The following is a 21,216-nucleotide window of genomic DNA, read 5'->3' on the forward strand; positions in this document are numbered from 1 at the left end:
TTAAGCCAAGATAGCAATTAACATATTAGTGAGTCATCTTCTGTTAACATTTCAAACAAGCTAATAGTCTGTATGTTTATTCAAGATCTAATGCCTATGCATAAAGTCATTAATGGCCATTAACAAATGGCCAGTAGTTTGCATTTCCCATGTATGTTTGAGTTTCCTAACCTTTTCATTTGACACTAGGGAATATATTTTCCCATTAAGGAATAAAACATGACTTAGGCATATAAACATTTATAAACAAGGCAACATTTCCAAGCATTCAATATTTATCATCTTTACAAAAAATCTGAGAATCTGTTTCTATAATGCCAAAACTGGGTATGGATTTCAAGGCTAAGTTACTGCTATTTGGAAAACTTCCCCTTTGTTAATAAATATCCCTCTCTATTCTTCATACCAAGATTGGCTGTGGGAAGAGCTGTCAACTGGAGAAATTTGGTTTTTACTGCCCCGATGGCAGTCAAAAATGTTTGCTAAAAATCTATTATTTTCTTGACAGTCATAGAATCTTCCCATCTTGGAGGTCATCATCACTGCCCCACTGCTCCTCCCCTGATGATTGTCAACAGTAGTTAAACATATGGAGATACAAGCCAGCTCTGATTCTTCTGTAATTAATTAGAAGTTTCGTCTTAAGTAAAATTATGTTACATAGTTCTTCTTCCTTCTCTTTCCTTTGTGTTATTTTTTTCATTTGCTCCTGCTGCCCTCCTTTTTGGTAGGAATTATCTGGAAGTAATTGTATGGATTCTGAAAGCACATGTATAGCAAACAAGGGGTGTTTCTGAGACCAAGGGGGAAAGGAGTTTTCAATAAGATAGAAATAGTTTGTAAAAATCCACTTTCTGGAAATTCACCAGATGTTTCCGAACTTGAGATACCATTGAAGTCATTGAGAGTAAAACAGGGTAATGCTTTAAAGACATTATTTATCAAGGACAAGCTTTGTTCTCTGACCATTTGGCTGCTATGCTCTGACACTGGACATTACTGTTGTGAGCCTTTGGAGCTCTGACTATGAGTTTTCATCATAATTAGCCCAAACCAGACTGCAGACTGCCTCTGATCTCCCAACAACTTTGGGATCTCCTCCATCACCCCTGACCCCTTCTAGCCCTAGTTCTAGGAATAGGAATCAAGTCTACATGACCATTCCTGAAAAGTATATCCGATTACTGATTCCATGACTCCACTCATCATCTCTGTGACCCCCTAACCACAATACACCTCCTGGCCACCACATCTCCATTTACTTATCAGAATAAGCTCCTTGAGGATAGGGATTCTCATTTCTGTATTTTTATTTCCCAGGGTAAGCAGTGAATACATGATTTTTTAATTCATATACTTATTCATTTATTCAGATAATTATTCCTTCATCCATTAGCTCATTCTTTGTGTTTAGCTCTGAATATCAGACTTGGAGACCAGAGTAGGGAAAAGACTCACATAATTAAGGATTATGAATATGCCCTTAATAGTCAACTAAAAGACTTATCATTTGGCACTCTCATTCATTCATTCATTTAACATTTTTTAGTTCTTTACTTTGTGGCAGGTACTGGGAAAGATATAAGGATAATGAAAAGGTTTACCTAGATACACTGTATTTTCTTGGAGCCTCATAGTAACACTGTATCATGTTGTAAAACATCCTTTCTAAGATTTAAAATGGTAGACTGGAGTCCCCAGAGGCTGCAGTTGACTACTAGCTACTATACCTGCTCAGTGAAGGAGGGATAACCTTGAGGGGCTGTGTCATTAGTATCGGCACAAGCTCTCACCACTGTGCTTCCCATTTCCAATTAATTAAACCAGACTTCAATTAAATTTTAGAAAAGGATATTTATAAAGTGGTATACCAAGAATAGTTCGTACAAATAATTCCAATGAAATAGGAATACGCTCCCAGAAGCCTCGTGACCATCGCAAAATAATAATAATAACTTTAATATAACATTTATTATGTGCCCGGGACGATGCTAAATACTAAATAAATAAAATTATTTCATTCCATCCTTACAACATCCCTGGGAGGTAGAGTGCTATTATTATATCCCTATTTTATAATCAAGGAAACTAAAGCAAACAAGGTTAAGTGACTTACCTAGAGTCACACAGCTAATAAGTGGCTAAGAATAAATTTGAAACTTGGGTCTACCTGATTCTGAGTCCAGCCCTATACTCTCTATCCACTTTTCCATCTAGGTGTCTCTGCTCTTGTTTACTTTCTAACTCCTGTGGCTACCACCATATGCTCCACTGAGCTCTGCTATTGATGCTGGTCAATACCCAAAGACCTCTGGAGATTGTCCAAAGTAAGGGAGAGAAGAGATAATGAAAGAAACTCTTAACTAGAATCAGTTTCATTTCAAGGGCCTTGGCTGGGCATCCTTCATCACCAGACTGGCCTGCCTGACCCCAATCTGTTTTGCTATTTTGCAACCTGGTCCAGACATCATCAGCCCATCACAAGTTATTTCCTGTGGGCAGTCATCGGCTTTATCCAATGAATTAAGAGCTTTAATCCTCTCAGATTGCTTTGGGATTGGTTCACAAGCAGATTACACTTTTTAATGAATTCACTTGACCTACCTAGACTTTCTAGAATGACATTAACTGGGTGGGGATGAAGAGCCAATCCTTAAATAAGAACCTTACTTGCCATGAAAAGCAGCTTTGGTGTGGGGCTGGAAAGAATGCTGATCTGGAGTCCATGTACTGTAGTTATGCTACTTAACGCCTAAGTGACCTTGGTAAAATTTGGTGTTGGATTGTTTTGAGTCTGTCTCTTGTGACCCAATTCTAAGTTAACAAAGAATCTTGACACTTTGGGAACCTCTGGTTTCTAGTTCCAGCTTATTTACCCCAATCCTCGCAGTAATTTAGAACATCAGTGCTTGGGACTTCCACAAAGGGCGGCTGTTAACACCCCCTTACAAGCATTTGGTTCACATATCATTTAAATGTAAACATGCTTTATTGGTACTCCAAGTTAAGAAATTGCTTACCTTTTCAGTGGAATTTAGCCCTCCACTTAGACTCCACAATGACTTCCCAAGGGTAGTACATCTCGAGGATATTTGAGATTCTTTTCTTCTTTCATTCAGGTCTATAGATCTACCCTCTATTCAAATGACCTCCTCAGGTGTTTATGAAAACTACCTTCTCTTAGCCGGCCCCCATCAGGCCCAATTTTTCACTCTAGTCCGACTTAAGGTGCCTTTTTCTAAACTATTTCCCTTTTCTCTTCAAGTGTGAGTTCCTGGAAAGTAGAAACTCTGGTTTGCCTTTCTTTGGATCCCCATATTTTAATATATTGCTTGACACAATAAATGCTTAATAAGGGCACATTTACAGAATCAGGAGAGATGTTTCTGGCCCTCCTCTGCATAGTTCACCAGCTGTTACAGAAGCCAACCCCTCTGGTAAACATATGATCAGACTAATTGAAGCAGAATCACAGAATCTTGGAAGGCTCACCAGAGGTTCTCTCCCACCAACAATGCTCTCTAAAGCATAACCAACTAGTGATCATCCAGGTGTATCTGGAGTCCCTCAGTGAGGGGGAAACCATTACTTCTCATGGGGCCTCATTCCAATTTTGATGAATTATCATTGTCTGGAAATTATTTCAGGCCTTAGTAAGCATAAATTCCCCAGCCATTGTTTAGAGTCTGCTCCCCTGGGCCAAGGAGACCCTATCTAACCTCCCTTCAACAGTGACTCTCTTAAGACTCTCTCCCTTCCCTTTCTTTTCACCAAACCCCCAAACAAAGTCTCCTCTTCTTGGGATTTTTCCTTATTTATTTCTTAACAAAACTAAAAGCTTGTTCTGGATTTAAAAACTTAGTGCCTACCTGAGGGAGGGAAAGAGGGAAGTAAGGAGAGGGACAGAGGGAGGAAATAGGAATGAAAGGAGAAGAGGGAAGGGAAACCTAAGAGAGAACATGATATATTTACTATATATGACTTCCCCCATCCTTCCCTCCCAGATGACTCACTGATATAACTACACTTTTTTGCTTGACTAAATCTTTAAAGTTTCCCTTTCCCTTCCCTTGTTTGCTCTTATCTCTCCTTCCGTTACTCATTCTTTTATTTCAATCCATTGCTCAAAAAATTTCAGTTGCTCCAGATTGGTTTCTCAATAGAATTCAGACTTCTTAAGGTGGCATTCAAGGCCTTCCCCGACCTCCTACAAGTCTATCTTTCCAACTTTATTTCTTTTCCCTTCCATGCACTTAACCCTCCATCCAAACTAGACAAATACAGAGCTTCCTGGCCTCTGTGTCCTTGTCCACTTTGAGCCCAATGCTCAAGAGCATCCTTTTCCTCTCACATTATGTGGTGAAAGCTCATCCAGCCTTCAAAGACAACTTCAATTGCACCTCTTCCAGAAAGCTCTCCTTGATGGGTTGCACATAACACTTTGTTTTGTCATTCCTCAATAGACTTATCACACACAACTGTATACTGTACATTTTATTTTAGTCACTAATCCCTTTACAAGGCTGCGGACTCTATGAATGCAGTCACTGTAGTGGGCCTCATCTTCCCCAATACACACTTAGCTCAGTGCCCTGCATACAGCAGGCATATATAAAAAAAGGTGTTTTTTTTCTTTATTTCCTTCTCTCTCTCTCTCTCTCTCTCTCTCTCTCTCTCTCTCTCTCTCTCTCTCTCTCTCTCTCTCTCTCTCTCTCTCTCTCTCTCTCTCTCTCCTTCCCTCTTTCTCTCCCTCCCTACCTCCCTTACTGTTTTTTTCTCTCAAAATTATACTTAGCTATATCTCATATTGGATATATCACATATATGTTTTCAGTCAAAATGATAGCTCCTTAATTGTGCAGAGGTAGGAAAAGCCTCAGTGGCCATCTCAAGCTATTGGAGAAATACCTAAGACCTTTAAATGGATGACTCTATTTCCAGCTTTTCACATCTCAGGCTTTTTTATTCAAGATGATACAGGAGTGGTCTTATCCCTTTAGAAATTACATAAGCAGAGCTCAGCCCCAAACCTTTCTGTCCAAACAGAGTACAGCTCAGATGTGGTCGTTCATGATGGCTGCGTATTCTTTCTGGTGTTCAACAAGCTTCAAGAATACTTTGTACTTTTTGTCATAAAATCTGTATTTAAAAAAAAAGTAAATTTGATAAATCAGTTGAGCCCCAAATAAAACATTTTACATGCTGCTTATCCTCAAGAAAACATAAAAAAGCTCTTTGATCTTTAATATATATGTGTGTGTATATACACGCATATATATATATATATATATATATATATATATATATATATATATATATATATATATACACCACTTTAAGGTTAGCAAAATGTTTTTCAAATGATATCACCTTTGAGCCTCACAAGAATCCTGGAAGGTAGGTGCTATTATTATTCCCACTTTACAGATGAGTAAAATTGAGGCAGACAGAGTTTAAGAAACATGTTCAGGGATACCCATTAAGTATCTGAGGGTTTATATGAACTCAAGACATTCTTCCTGACTTAAGGTGCAGTGCTCTATCCAGGGTATTACCTAAGTGTCACTTGGGTGCCCTTTTCATATTGCTGTTATTGTAAGTGGAAGAGCTAGCTTAAGTATAGTGCCTCTGTTGACTCATGGGGAGTCCTCAATATTTAGACAGAAAGACACAGCATTTGTTAAGCACTTACTATGTGCTAGCTACTGTGTTCTTTGAGGACTGAATTAATAAATATCCACATATTGAAGGCATATTTTATTGCTTTTATTTGAGATTATTCCATAATAGATTTAGAGTTAGAAAAAATCTTCAAGATCATCCAGTTCAACTCCATCCATTTTACAGATAAAGAAACTGAGAACAAGAAATGGGAATTAACTTATCCAAGGTCATCCAGATTATCAGGAGCAAAGCCAGGATTTCACACCAGGGACTCTGACTTTCCTCTTGCCCATGCTGTCTCCTTTTCTCAATGTCTCAGATCTTTTTGTCTTCACAAAATGAGAGGTTAGAATGTTTCTCATCCTCAGGGCATTGACCAATGGCAATCAATCCAGAGGAAGATGGCGAGCACAAATAGGAGACACAAATAATACAATACTCCAAGGACCTTTTAGTTTAGTATTGGGGTAGTGCCTCCATTGATATAGACTATAATTTCCTAAGCCTTAGTAGATGGTATCTGAAATTTGTTGCAGTCAAAAAATTGCTTCACACAATGTCCATGGGGTCATAAGTTTTTCTAAGGTAAGGCCCGGTTAAGGACACCATATAAAGTCACCAGCATTTTCCATCTGGATAGAGATTTCAAGACTGAGTTTGTCTTTGGGAATCTAAGATTTTGTCCCATTGGGCAAACACAGGAGACTGAGACCTTAGAAAGCATTTCTTGATTCCTTGTTAATTGTAGTGCCTTTTTTTTATTTCCCCCTCAATCTATTCAGGGGTTCTCAAACTACGGCCTGTGATCCAGATGTGGGCCGCAGGGTTATGGCAAATGGGCTGAGGGGCCGAGAAAGAGTGTGAGCTTTTGTTTTTACTATAGTCCAGCCCTCCCACAGTCTGAGGAACTATGAACTGGCCCCTTAGTTAAAAAGTTTGAGGACCACTGAATTCTACATATTCTTATTTTCCAGGTTGTTTACACATTCTCTTATGAGTTCTTTGGTAACAGGGCTGTCTTTTGCCTGAATTGATATCCTCAGGACTTAGCATAGTGCCTGGAAAATAAATGGTGTTTAATAGAAGTCTACCTGACTCCACTACACCATGTCAGTCATTTTACAAACATTTATTAACCTCTTCCTATGTACCAGGCACTTTGACAGGCTCCCAGGATACAAAAAAAAAAAAAACAATAAAAGGTATCCTCAATGAGCTCACAGTTTAATAATGGAAAACTATATGCAAACTACAATGTAGAAACGAGACATCTTCCAGATAAATTGGAGGTGATCTCAGAAGGTAGACCCTGAGATTAAGGCGGATTGAGGAAGAAGGAAGGTGACAATTTCACTGAGCTTTGAAAGAAATCTAGGAATCTAGGAAGTGGAGACAAGGAGTGAGAGAATTCCAAGCATGGGGTCTCTCCCAATATTACATGTACAAATCTCAAAATGCAAAAACTCTATTGTTTATCATTTTGCCTCTCGTCATTATCCCAAAGGCAGTATCAAGTAGAAAGAGAACAGATTTTTGAGCCTCCTCTGCCACATACTGTGTGTTTCTAGGGAAGTCACTGAACTTCCCAGTTCTCTGGGTATTTCTTTAAGACTCTTACGCTGCAGATATTATGCTGATCTGTACTAGAGGAAAAATTTCCTCATTGGGAAGTTTCTTATACTAATGAAATCCTAGGTCCTGATAATATTTTAATGTACATTTTAATAATGAAACAGTTTTTAAAAGATATTAATACTCTTTAAATTGTATTCCTACACTCAGACTTAAAACCTGACAAAATAAAAATCAAGAAAAAAGGTTTGTTTTTTGGTGGGTTTTTTTTGGGGAAAAAGGTGTTGATTATCTAATAAAAGAAAAAATCTTAACCCAATATATTTTCTTTCCTGGAATAGCATGAGATTATGTTTCACATATTACTGAAATGATGAATTAGGTGTCCAGCTAGAGAGCATAGCTTATGGGAATGGAGCAGACTGAACAGCAAGCAGCATCAAATTCAGGTCAGATTGTTGGAGAAAAAGTGTCAGGTTCAGGCTTGATCATAGCCAGGGGATATTTGGAAGTGGCCAAGGACACTTATCTGAAGTGGGGTGTATTCCTGTTTATGAACATAAAGCTGGTCCTACCCATGTGGCAAAAGAGGATACTCATGGCCAGAGAGGACAAGTGTAGATAAAACATAAACAAGTGGTTTGAAACCTTTCAAATGGTGAGATGTCAAACTACTGGTCTCAGTCAGAAGAGCTAGTTTTTAGATGGAATCAATCAAAGCCACGTGGGCTTTACTCCTTTTGGGGGCCTCTGGGAAGAAGATACCCAAATTGACTGCATGAATCTGGCATCTGATACTCCGAGACTTGGTCACACTGTGCTTAGCTTTTTCTGAACTAACCGTTTAACTGAGCTATATCTGCCACCATCTTTTCAACAACCTCAAAGTCTTCCCAAGGATCATAGAGGAACTTGACTCCACTTCCCTCAGTTTAAAATGAGGAAACTGAGGCACAGAGAGATTAAATAACGTCCTTAGGATCATCCAACTGTTAACTGTCAGAAATAGGATTTGAATCTCCAGATTCCATTTCCAATATTCTATAGCTGTAGGATGCCGCCATTAATTATAGCTCCTTTACTCTGACAACACCCCCCTATGGACGCTACATCTGATCTATAGAAAACTGAGGCACAAGGGGGTAAAGTGACCTTTACAGCCAGATGTGGAATGACTATTTAAGCTTCCAGATGTGGGATTCCTCCACTAAAGTCCATCTCTGATGTTTGACATCAAGTCAAATCAACGACCATTTATTAAGTACCTACTCTATGCCAAGTACTGTATTAAGCCCTAGGGATGCAAAGAAAGGCAAAAGTGGTACCTTCCTTCAGAGGTACCCCTCAACTAGGTCAGAAGTCCTCAGGCTCTCCCACATTGCACCCGTCTGGAAAAGGCTGGATAGGGTTCAGATGTGGATTGTGGCTATTGTGGGGGGAGAAACTTGGCTAAGACATGACAGACTCCTCAAGGAAGATTGGTTACCATTAATATATATATATATATTTTAAGCGCAGATCTGACCATGGCACTCTCTCACTAAATAAATACCACTGGCTTCCTATTGCTTCTAGGCAAGAAGAAATAACTTTTATGTTTAGTTTTTAAAGCCTTCCACAGATTGGCCCTAGTCTCTCTTTTTACTCTTATTATTATTCCCTTTCCCATCCTCAGCACTTTGGACAAATTGGCATCTCCCTGGCTTTCCACTGGCCATCTCCCTTAGGGATGCCTGGAGTACATGGCCCTTACCTCTACTTCATGGAGTCCCTGTCTTCAAAACAGTTTAATCCTCATCTTCAGAGGCTGCTCTTTATTCCTAAACTCTTTTGTTTTTATTTCTATTAATTCTCTTTGTATTCATGCTGCAGATATTTGAATCATATTTATTGTCTCTTCCATTAGAATGGAAACTTCTTTCAAGGGAGGATGCTTTCATCTTTTGAGCTTGTGTCCCCCAGAGCCCAGCACCATGGGCTGGTCCATGATGGAGCTTAAGAAATGTTTATTGTGACTCAGTAGATAGAGCACCAACCCTGAAATCAGGAGGACTTGAGTTCAAATGTGACCTCAGACACCTAATACTTCCTATCTGTGTGACTCTGGGCAAGTCACTTACCGCCAGTTGCCTCAGGGAAAAAAAACACACAAAAGAAAAAAAGGTTTATTGCACTCTGGAAGGGACTAGGATTAGCATCTACACTGAAGACACCTTTTGAAGAATTTGTTATTTCCTATATGTGTGTGTTAGAGTAGAGGCTCTTGAGACTGAGAACTGGATTCAAATTCTGTCTCTGCTGTCTACTGCCTGGTACATCTTGGGCAATTCACTCTTTTCCCCAGTTTCAGCTGTTAAACTGAGGGCTTTGGAGTCAGTGACCTCGAAAGTTCATTCTGGCTCCCAATCAATACCTCTGAGCTGATTTCTGTCCCTCGAAGAGAATGAAAATCGCTAGAGATCTTTTCATGATTCAAAAATGGTTATTTTGTCTTTGCTTGTAAGACATGAAACACATCTGAAGATGGCGCCCCAGCACTTCTTGTACAATTTCAGGTTTCATGATTTTTGCAGAATTGTGGAAAAGCAGAGACGAAGGGGGCGTCAGGTATCCCAGAATGCACGAGTGCATCTCCAGCTTGGTACATGGTGCTGGTGGATTGATCCACTAAATATTCGGTGGTCTGCTGTCAGATAAACTGCCAGCTATCTCCATGGATCCAAGATACTAAACAACTTAAAGTTCAAAGTCACAGAATCCTAGATCTAGAGCTCAAAGCTCTCCCAGCAGCCCCTCATTTTAAAGTTGAGGAAATTGTGACAAAGAGAGAAAATGGGACTGGCCTCTGTGAACAGAGCTAGGGAGCTCTGGTTTTCCTTTTGCTCAGCACTCTAAGCTTTTTTGAGAAGTTGCCAGAAAGGGAGAAGTTCTCGGCTGGGATGAATGAGACTCCATTCACCTGTGGCCTAGGAGCAATCAACCAACAGGCGTTGAGTAATCCACTGCTTTGTTCTCCAGACTGTGCTAGGCTCTGTGGCCACAGAGGCACAGGCAGACCCTGTCCTCAAGGAGCTTGTTTTGTATTGGTGGAGACAATATGTAGGTATATGTGTGTGTATAGATGGATAGTGTCATAGATCTCTATATAGGGAGAGCCAGGGGATGTGTTCTTTCTCTGTCTCCCCCTCCTTCTCCATCTCTCTCTTCTCTTTGTCTCTGTCTCTGCCTCTGTCTTCCCTCTGTCTGTCTCTATTCTGTTTCTCTCTCTCTCCTCTCTTTGTCTCTGTCTCTCTGTCTCTGTCTCCCCTCTGTTTCTGTTTCTCTTCTCTCTTATCTCTTTTGTCTCTGTCTCTGTCTCTGTCTACCTCTGTCTCCCTCTCTATCTCTCTCTCCTCTCTTTGTCTCTGTCTCTCTGTTTCCCTCTGTCCCTGTCTCCACTCTGTTTCTGTCTCTCTTCTCTCTATCTCTTTCTCTCTCTTCTCTTTGTCACTGTCTCTGTCTATGTCTATATTCTCTCTCTCTTTTTCTCTCCTTCTGCCTCCTCTCTTTGTCTCCCCCTCTGTTTCTGTGTCTCTCTCCTATGTCTTTTCCTGTCTCTCCTTTCTCTGTCTCTCTGTCTGTGTTTCTTTCCTCTCTCTTTTCCTCCTTCTCTTTCTCTCTTTCAATCCTTCTCTATGTGTTTGTTCCTCTCTTTCTCTGTCTCTTCATCTTATCTCTTTCAATCCTGCTCTATGTATGTCTCTGTTTCTCTCTCCATACAAATATGTTTGTGTATGTATATATATATATATATAAATATACATCTACATATGCTTATATATGCACATATACACATATTATATACCACACATATTACATATACCTATTTAGCGATGTAAGCTGTTATACTAAATAATAAAGACTTTTTGGAAAGAAGTAGTAATAGGTGGAGATGGGGTCAGGAAAAGCTTCATGCAGAAGGTATGGACTTTGAACTGTCTGGAAAGAACGTAGGGATACACACTGGTTGAGTTGAGGATGGAGCACATTCTATGCCAAGGGGACACCCAGGAGATGTCTTAAATAGGGACAGCAATAAGACCCCTATGGTTGGATTATGGGTTGTACAGGGGAGCCATGGGTAACAGTCTGAGAAGGGATGGACAGGGGTTGCTAAGGGCAAATCCTTTTCCCTCCCTGAGTTTCCATTTCCTCATCTGCAAATAAATGGTGCTAATTCCTTGACTGCCTCTGGTTGTTGTCCATCCTTAGGGTTTGAAGGGGATCAAAAACATCAGAAATGTCCCTCGTGTGTGAATTGGACTTAACTGAGGCAGAGCCATACAAAATCACCTGATGAAGCTAGCCCATAATTCAATGCGATAGCTTGGGAAGAAGTGAGTCCCCTAGCAGCAGATGTATTCAAGTATTGATGAGCTTCCTTCTGTATTTATTTTGAGGTAAGTCATTCTTCATATAGGAGAGCAATCACAGACCTTAACCATGGCTGTGGCTCCTGGCTCTGGGGGACTCTTGATTGATTCTCAGATGTCATTACAGAATTGAATGTTTTTTTCTTTCTGTCTCAAGCTTACTTGCAACATGGTTTTCATTCCAAAACTAAGATGCTTTCGTAGAACCACAGAGTGAACACACATTCCTGGGCTTCCAGCTTCAAAGTAAAGTTAATCAGCCAGCTCATAGGAGAGTTCTGGTTTCCAACCAGATAAAAACAGAAATGAGTGTGCACCCTTTCTTTTGGTCCCTACCCAGTGAATTTTCCTTGATCAGATCCCAGAAATCTACAGATAACTGTTCATCTTAGAATCATTGATTTAGGAGAGGAGTCATTTAGGGAAACTTAGGGGGTGCCATATTGCTTAGAACACTAGACCTGAGTTGGGAAGTCTCATCTTCCTGAGTTCAAATCCAGGCTCAGACTCTTATTAACTGTGTGACTTTGTGCAAGTGACTATCCTGTTTGCCTCAGTTTCCTCCTTTGTAAAATGAGCTGGAGAAGGAAATGACAAACTACTCCAGTATCTTTGGCCAAAAAAAAAAAAAAAAAATCCCAATGGGTATCATGGAGTCAGCTGAAAATGACTTGGCAACAAAATCCACAGTGCAATCTCTGTTTTTACTCAAGAAGGAGCCTGAGGCCTCCAGGAAGTGAAGATGATTATCCTAGATCACTTAGTATCATAGTGAGAACCCTGCACTTGGAGTCCAACCTTATGTAACTTGACATCTAGAGATCCCTGCTCAACATGGCGACTTCCATTTCCTCAAATGTTAAAAAAAAAAAAGGGGGGGGGAGATAAAAACATTTCCCTCTCAGAGTTGTTATAAGGATCGAATGAGGAAACATGGAAAGTGTCTTTAAACCTTAAAGAGCCATATAAACACAAACAATTTTTATTATTATTAACATTATTAAAGTAGTAAAACAAGAATATTTGTTTTGAAGGCAGGAAGAATCAGGTGCAAATCCCACTTCAAAACTTACCACCAGTAAATTGCTTTATATCTATCCTGGGTCTCAGTTTCCTTATTTTTCAAAAGAGGGGCTTAGACAAGAAGACCCCTAATATCCATTCCAGCTTTATAATTTTTAAAAATTTGAGTCTCTGCCATTCAAACTGAGCATTTGGACCAACAATTTCTCCCATGTCTTGAATGATCTCTTGGTCTATTTACTCATCTCTGCCTGTTAAAATGAGGCTCAGTTTCTGATCCAGAGCCTTTATAAATACTCCCAATTTCCACAGTTGGAATTACCTTCTTTTTGTTCCCTAAAGTAATAGATTACCTTCTCTATTTTGTCCCAATATTTTGTACTCAGGGTGTCTGTGTCCATATTATAATTCTTCCCCTTTACTAGATTATGAGCTGTTTAAAGGCATATGAATAAATGTTTTTTGAATATGATATATGACCACTCTGGAAGTGATATTAATGTCTAAGCACAAGACATGTGTAAAAAATGCTTTCTTACCTCTTCTCCTCAGATCTGGGAAGTACAACTTTTCCAACTTTCCCCATTCTTGCCATTGCCTCCTGTTAAACAATAAACACAGGACAAAGTAGGCTTTTGTTTCAAATCGTCACCACCAGAGAAAGATATTTTGCAAATAAGAACATTCAGACTTGGATTAATTTAGAAAATTTAGAGTTTAGGAAAAAAAAAAACCACTTCAAAATTCAGTTAATCCCTTTGACCCCTTTCTTTTTCGATCTTATAATTTTTTTTTTAATGGCTTTGTTTTTACATTTCATTTACATCTGAAAATCAAACCAAACCAAGCCAAACCAGAAACTCTCTTCTCTCTTCCTTCTCTTATAGCAAAGGTTAGTCAAGAAAAATAAAGTTCAGCAAAACCAGTTGACATCCGAGCCAGGTCTGAAACCACATGGAATAGTCCCCATCCCCAGTGTTGACTATTCTGGTATTCTGTCATCTTTGTCAATTCACTATGTTTGAACTAATTATGGTGTCTGCTATAGTAGATGCTTCATAAATTGTTTATCTCTTAGGTGCTGAAGTAAAAGCTTAGAAGAGCTTTAATTTGTATTTTGTTTACTATTAGTGATCTGGAGCAATGTTTTACATGGTTGCCACTAGTCTGAATTCTTAATTTGAGATCTAGTCTAGTGTGTGATCCAGTGATCCCTAGGGTCATCAAGATCCTTTTAGAACTTTGAGATCTTTTTCTTCATATGCTAGTCTAGTGTGTAAGCCAGTGATCCTTAGGGTCATCAAGATCCTTTTAGAGCTTTGAGATCTTTTTCTTCATATGCTAGTCTAGTGTGATCCTTAGGGTCATCAAGATCCTTTGAGCTTTGAGATCTTTTTCTTCATATGCTAGTCTAATGTGTAAGCCAGTGATCCTTAGGGTCATCAAGATCCTTTTAGAGCTTTGAGATCTTTTTCTTCATATGCTAGTCTAGTGTGATCCTTAGGGTCATCAAGATCCTTTGAGCTTTGAGATCTTTTTCTTCATATGCTAGTCTAATGTGTAAGCCAGTGATCCTTAGGGTCATCAAGATCCTTTTAGAGCTTTGAGATCTTTTTCTTCATATGCTAGTCTAGTGTGATCCTTAGGGTCATCAAGATCCTTTGAGCTTTGAGATCTTTTTCTTCATATAGTCTAGTGTGTGATCCAATGATCCTTAGGGTCATCAAGATCCTTTTAGAGCTTTAAGATCTTTTTCTTCATATGCTAGTTTAGTGTGTGATCCAGTGATCCTTAGGGTCATCGAGATCCTTTTAGAGCTTTGAGATCTTTTTCTTCATATGATAGTCTAGTGTGTGATCCAATGATCCTTAGGATCATCAAGATCCTTTTAGATCATGAACTCAAAACTATTTTCATAATCAAAATACTTTAATTTCTAATGTACTAATGTATACATTCATATATGCATTTGTATGTGAGATTGTAAAGGAGTTTTGAGACCAAAACATTTAAGTACTGCTATTCTGGGACATTTATCTTTTGGGGAATGGCTTGTGGCCTTGGGTATTTGGTTTAATTTTCTATAGAGCTTATATATGAGACCTGGATCATAAATATTGGAAGCAAACATTTCTTTTCCACGTTGCCTTTCTTTTCTGTATTTCTGCATTACTTTTATTTATGAAAAAGCTTTTCAATTTTTTGTGTTATTTTCTTTTTTCTTTTATCTTTCATAGTTGTTTCTCTCCCTTGTTTGGTAGAAAATGATCTCCTGTTTCAGTTGTAAACAATATTTCCATCCAATTTTATTTTCTAACTTTCAAAAATGATATGACCTTTTCTATGAAGTACTCTTTGAGAATGATTAATTATGCTGGCCAAATCATGCACAAGATGCTCTCCCAATTTTTTTTTTTTTTTTTTTTGGCCTAAATTGGTTTCCAGATTTCTAAAAAGATTTGTAAAATTAAAGTGTTTTTCTACAAATAGTTTCTATGCCAGGCTTTATTGAACACTGATTTTTTGAGACAGAGAAGACAGAAAAACTGTCTCCAGTTTTTGCTTATTATATGTTACATTGATCTATTATTTTATTTTTAAAGTATACCAAGTAGATTTGATTATTATTGTTTTATAATATGATTTTGTTCTGAAAATCCCCACATTGTTCTCATTCCCCCATTATGTCTGAATTTTAGATTTTCCCCTTTCTAAATGAATTTTATTATAATTTTGTCCAGTTCAATTGGCATAGTACCAAATATGCTCATTATTTTAGGTAATATTATCGCTTTCATTGTATTTGTAGTCATGGGGCCCAACCCTGAGCAGTAACAATCACTTGTTATATTGCCTTCAACATATAACAAGTATTTTATAATTGCATTTACTTGTCTTCAGCATGTTTCAGTAGCTTGAATTCCATGTATTTGTTTATTTTATTATGATTATATATGATTTCTCTATCATTTTCTCTTGATTTTCCATTATCGTAAGTAGAAGAAATAATCTTTATGGTGATATTTTAACTTCTTCCTAAACATTTTTACTGTAATTATAAGTTGGACCAACAGAATTTACCTTTTGTAGCCAAAGATCTTTGGTCACAAGCAACTTTCATGGAGTATGTCGCGTGTGTATGTGTTTAAATATTTGTGTGACATTTTTGTTACTGTTTTTCAGTTGTGTTTGACTCTTTATAACCAGATTTGGGGTTTTCTTGACAAAGATCCTCTTCCTGCTCATTTTACAGATGAGGAAAATGAAGGCAAATAAGGTAAAGTGACTTGCGTAGGATCACAAAGCTAGTTAGTGTCTGAGGCCACATTTGAACTCGGATCCTCCTGATTCTGGGGCCAATGTTCAATCTATTATGCAATTGAGCTTCCCTATGTATAACATACACACATCCACACCTATTTATTTCGTGGGCAGAGACAAAAGTAAAATCAAAGGCAGAACAGATCACAGGGTATTGTAAAATAGAAGAAAGCCATAGGAGGAAAGATATGGAGAGAGTATGCAGTTTAACATCTTACAACATTGTTTAGTACATGGTGAGAGAAGCATATTGTGGAAGATTTGGGAATCAGCCTAGATTCTGGAGCCCCAGAGATAATTATTTAAATTATAATATAATAGGGGCAGTTAGGTGGCGCAGTGGATAGAGCACCAGCCTTGAATTCAGGAGGACCCGAGTTCAAATCTGATCTCAGACACTTAACACTTCCTAGCTGTGTGACCCTGGGCAAGTCACTTAACCCCAGCCCCCCCCCCCCAAAAAAAAAGGAAATTATAATATAATAATAAGCATTATATAATTATTATAATTATTTAATTGGAAGATTCCTTAACCTTATAGAATTCTACACTATTTAAGGCAATTTTAGTGTCCTTATTTGGAATCCTATCATTTTACTGAATAGGACGATGAGGTGGTGCAGTGGTTAGCATTGTGGGCTTGGAATCAGGAGGATCTGATCAAATGTGGCCTCAGACAGTAGCTGAGTGGTTCTGGGCAAGTCATTAAACCCTGTTTGCCTCAGTTTCCCCATCTGTAAAATAAGATGGAGAAGGAAATGGCAAGCAAATCTCTGCCAAGAAAACTCCAAATGGGGGGCAGCTAGGTGGTGCAGAGGATAGAGCACCAGCCCTGAACTCAGGAGGACCTGAGTTCTAATCTGGCCTCAGACATTTAATATTTCCTAGCTGTGTGACCCTGGGCAAGTCATTTAACCCCAATTGCCTTGGGAAAAAAAAAAAAAAAGAAAACCCCAAATGAGGTCATCAAGAGAAGAGTCAGACATGAATGAATGGAAAACAAAAACAATAACAATTGGTTGCCAGGTATTGTGCTAAATGAAAAAGTGAAAGCAGTTCCAATCCTCAAGATACTTTAGTAGAACAGAGCAGGTAAATGCAGTGATCTAAATAAATCCAAACATCATTTTTTTCCCTTCTCCAGGAAGCCAGGGCTCTCTAAATGTCCTTAGCCTGCAGAACACATACAGAGGAATCTGGGCCAGGGGATTTGGATCCTGCCTCACACACTCAATAGCCACGTGACCCTAAATTAGTCACCTACTGTTCCTGAGTCTGTTTCACCCTGTGGAGCTTCTATCCCAACCAGGCTTTTGTGGCTCAAATGAAAAACTACATAGAAAACAATTTTTAAGTGTTAAAGCTCTCCAAAAATGCCAGCTACATTGGCAATAATGGTGAGTCTGAAGGAACTTTTGCAGATGCAGTAGATTCTTACCAGGAGGCCATAAACTTATTTTAATTGTATTTTATAACTATATTGTAATATATTTAATTACTTATATTAATTAACATTATAATACATCAAAAATATAAATATATTTATTATATTTAACTTCTAGGGAAATTTCTTTAGAAATCCAATATATGTTATTTTATGTGTTTAAAAAATATTGTTCTTGGAAGGGGTTCATAGGTTCCACTAGACTATCAAAGAGGGCCATGACAGAAAAGAACCCCCAGTTTAGCAAATTAAGAATGAACTATGGCGCAGCTAGCCCTGAAGTCAGGAGGACCTGAGTTCAAATCTGGCCTCAGACACTTAACACTTCCTAGCTGTGTGACTCTGGGCAAGTCACTTAACCCCAATTGTCTCAGCAAAATAATAATAATCAACTGAGAAGAGTTGGGTTCAAGTCCCTCTAGTAGTATATATTGGCTGTGTGGCCCTGAACAACTCCATAAACTTCTCATTTTTTGGTACCTATAAGCTATATTCTTTGGAGCCCACTCCACTGTAACACCCTCTACTCCACCCCAAGAAGAAGCAGAAAACAACCCTTCCAGGAGCACTCACAGCTCCCCCTCAGTAGCCTGAGACTCCTCTGAATAGATAGGAATCCATAGCTGGAGGGTGGAGCAAAAAGCACAGCCCATTTTCCTCTGGTTCTTTGTAGATAAAGATCATTTTTTACTTTGTTTGTTTGTTTGTTTTTAATATGTAAGAGAAGATAATGGGATTACCAAGGAAATCCATGATACTAACCTAAAGATGCGCTATTTCCCCACCCAGAATCCAGACTCCCTGAAATCTACCCCAGACCTCCTTGATGGATCCCTGAACAGGACTCAGGAGCCAATGTTGGGAGAAGGAACTTCCTCTTGCAGGAGTCCCCAAACCAATGAAATCCTGTCTAGTTGGAAGATTTTTTTTTTTTTTCCTTTTTGTTACTGTAGAGATTTAATATGAAGATGTCGGTGACATTCTCAGTGCTGTCATCCCAAAGGGCCCAACTGATTTTTCTAATTTGTCCAAATAATTTGCTTCCAACAGTAACTTGAGCAAGCCTCAGGCAGCAGCCTTGATGGAATTATGGCCACTTACATGAATTGATTCTAGAAGTGCTGACAAAAGGCTAAATATAGGCCCCTGGAATATGTCCGTCCTCAGAAAGGCTTTCTTTGAAGCGGGCCCGAACCCTTGCTTCTGTCCGCAGGAGCCGAGCCGCCCCAATGGAAAGCATGCCACGCTCTTTGTTGGCGTGTCTAGACAGCACAATGGGCGCACTCATGGGCTTCTTTCTTTCTGGCCCACACAATGGGAGCTTTAAAACAACAACAGCGACAAAAACCAAAGTATTTTGTAAAATAGCATTTTAATCACTTCTTTTCTCTCTCTCCACAAAGGCAATGCTATAATTATACCCTGAAAGTTCGCATTTGATGGTCACGTCTCAAAGGCTAGCGGGGGGCTTCGGGGGGAAGAACATAGAGGCTCTGTGGCCACGCCGATAAAAGACCACATTCATGGATCCGGACTCTTTGTCCCAGTCTCAAGACTGGGGGAGCTCCGAGTTGGTAAACACCCTGCTTCTCCATTAGAGCCTCAGGGGAAAAGAAAAAAGTCCTTCTGTGAGGGGAGAGCCCATGCCAGATTCTCATCTTTTACAAAGTGGGCAAGCCCCCACTCTCTTTCCAAGGGCTGTGGGGGTGGGGTAGGAGACGTGCTGGTTAATGAACCCCCATTTTATACTGCTCCACAGAAATGGCTGCCATGAAAGGAAAGTCACTGGTACAGAAGAAACCACAAGACCTTTATTGGTGGAAAGAGCTTTTCATCTGGAGCCTAGAGACAAGGGCTCCAAGAGCAAGACAGGTCACCCAACCACTGCCTGAAGATGCCCAACGAGTGGGAGCCCAAGACACCTTTAAGCAGCCCCTTGTGTGAGGGCAGCTCAGATGGGAGGAAGCATTTACTTAGATGGAGATATCTGATCGCATCAGGGAATCTAGTAAGATAGCAAAGGCAAAGACCCTTAAATGTGCCTCAGTTTACCTCTCTGCTACTAATACTCATCTCTTCTAACCCTGTCTTCTGGGACCAAGCAGGAGTCAATAAGCAATTATAAGCATTTATTAAGCACTTACTGTGTGCCAGACAAAGCTGGATTGAATCTTCTTCACGACAGCCATTTAGATATTGAAGGCAGCTGTCATTTCATTTCTTTACTAACTCTTTTTTCTCTTAGCAAAAAAAAAAAAAAAAAAAAATCTCATTTCTTTATGTAGGATTTATACAGTAGGTACTCGAAACCTTTCCCATTTTGATTGTCCCTTCCTGGATAATCTTGATATTATCGATCCCTTTTCTAAAATATGGCACCCCAAACACATCACAAGTAGGTACTGAGAAGGAACAGAATATGGGGCAATTCATCTTCTCTTAGAAAGTTAATAGGATTCCCTCATTTTAGAAATGAATGAGTAAACCAATCAATTAATTATCCTTCAAGCATTTATTAGGCACCTGAACCATCTACTAAAATGATGAGTTTAAACTTGTATTCCATTTTCGTCAAGTACATACGCTGTAAAGATAATACGCCGACTATATGGAAAATTGTTTATATTGAATGAATCCAAGGCTACTAATGACTAGGAGATCAGAAACTCATAAAGTAGATGACCTTGAAACCAGAGACCAAGATGAGTAGGAGTACGTTACAAAGCATAGGGGAGAGTCAGTGCAAAGGCTTGGAGATTGGAGAAAGACAATTATATATGAAGAACAACCAATAGGCAGCTAGTTAAGGCAGTGATGAGAACACTGGACTTTCAGTCAGTAAGAACTAAGTTCAAACCCTGCTATAGATACTTACTCAGATCAAACTACTTAAAATTTCTGCCTCAATTACCTCATCTGTAAAATGGGAATAATAATAGCATCTATCTCCAGATTGTTGTGAGGATCAAATTAGATGATATTTGTAAAACATTTCATAATCTTAAAAAGGTTTTACAAATGTCAGTTCTTAAAGAGGCTGGTATGGTTGGACCTTTGAGAATATGAAAGGAAATATTGTCTAAGAAGGACGGGAAAGGATTAGGAGCAGATGTTGAAGAGCTTTGAATATCAAATAAGAATCTGTATTTGTTAATTGAGAAGAAGTGGGGACATGGTCAGATGTGTACTTTAGGAAATTCTTGGGAGATTATATAGAAGCTGAATTAGCTGCAAGAGACTAGAGGGCTCTAGCTTAATAATAAAAATGTCTGATTTATTAAATATTTTAGGATTAATAATGAATAATAGCTAAAATTTACATTTCACTTAAAGATTTTCAGTCTCATTTGATTCTCACAACAAGCCTGGGAGGAAGGTGCTATTAATATCCCCACTTAACATGAAGAAACTGGGGCAGACAGAGTGTTAAATGACTTGTTCAGAGTCACCCAGCAAGGAAGTATCTGAGGCTTGATTTGAACTTAGGACTTCTTGATTGAAAATCCTATGTGGTAACCACTGTACTATCCAACTCTCTTCAACACAAATAGAAAAACCATTTTGAATACATTAACTTGAAGTAGGTGCTATTACCATCCCATTTTGCAGAGCAGAAAATGGAGGCTCAGAGAGGCTTAATGACTTATGAAGCTAGTAATATCTGGGGTGAGATTTGAACCCACATTTTAGAGATGTTATTCATTGCCCCATATTGCCTCTGACAGGAAGAGCAAGAATAGAAGCACAATGAAGACTATAAAAGGACTGTGTACGTTCAGA

At 38.9% G+C, this 21,216-nt stretch overlaps 1 protein-coding gene and 1 long non-coding RNA gene across 6 annotated transcripts in view; one reads left to right on the forward strand and one right to left on the reverse strand.

Moving 5' to 3' along the window:
• Window positions 1-21,216, forward strand: part of LOC141541571 (uncharacterized) — a 74,568-nt gene that overhangs the window by 48,187 nt on the left and 5,165 nt on the right. The window contains exons 4-5 of one of the 2 annotated variants that reach the window (XR_012481839.1): window positions 11,488-11,675; window positions 17,137-17,464. This is a non-coding gene — a long non-coding RNA (uncharacterized LOC141541571). Of the gene's footprint in view, window positions 1-7,631; window positions 7,686-11,487; window positions 11,676-17,136; window positions 17,465-21,216 lie in introns of those variants that run through there. The other variant, XR_012481840.1, reaches the window with a different exon arrangement.
• FGGY (FGGY carbohydrate kinase domain containing) overlaps window positions 4,943-21,216 on the reverse strand; it is a 517,954-nt gene continuing 501,680 nt past the window's right edge. For all 4 annotated transcript variants that reach the window (XM_074265798.1, XM_074265799.1, XM_074265800.1 and 1 more), the window contains 2 exons: window positions 13,211-13,272; window positions 4,943-5,139 (listed from right to left, as the gene is read on the reverse strand). In XM_074265798.1, the coding sequence (XP_074121899.1) occupies window positions 5,055-5,139; window positions 13,211-13,272 (147 nt within the window). In that variant the 3' untranslated portion in view covers window positions 4,943-5,054. The remainder of the gene's footprint in view (window positions 5,140-13,210; window positions 13,273-21,216) is intronic.

This window comes from Sminthopsis crassicaudata, chromosome 4, assembly GCF_048593235.1.
Source record: "Sminthopsis crassicaudata isolate SCR6 chromosome 4, ASM4859323v1, whole genome shotgun sequence".
Classification (NCBI taxonomy): domain Eukaryota; kingdom Metazoa; phylum Chordata; class Mammalia; order Dasyuromorphia; family Dasyuridae; genus Sminthopsis; species Sminthopsis crassicaudata.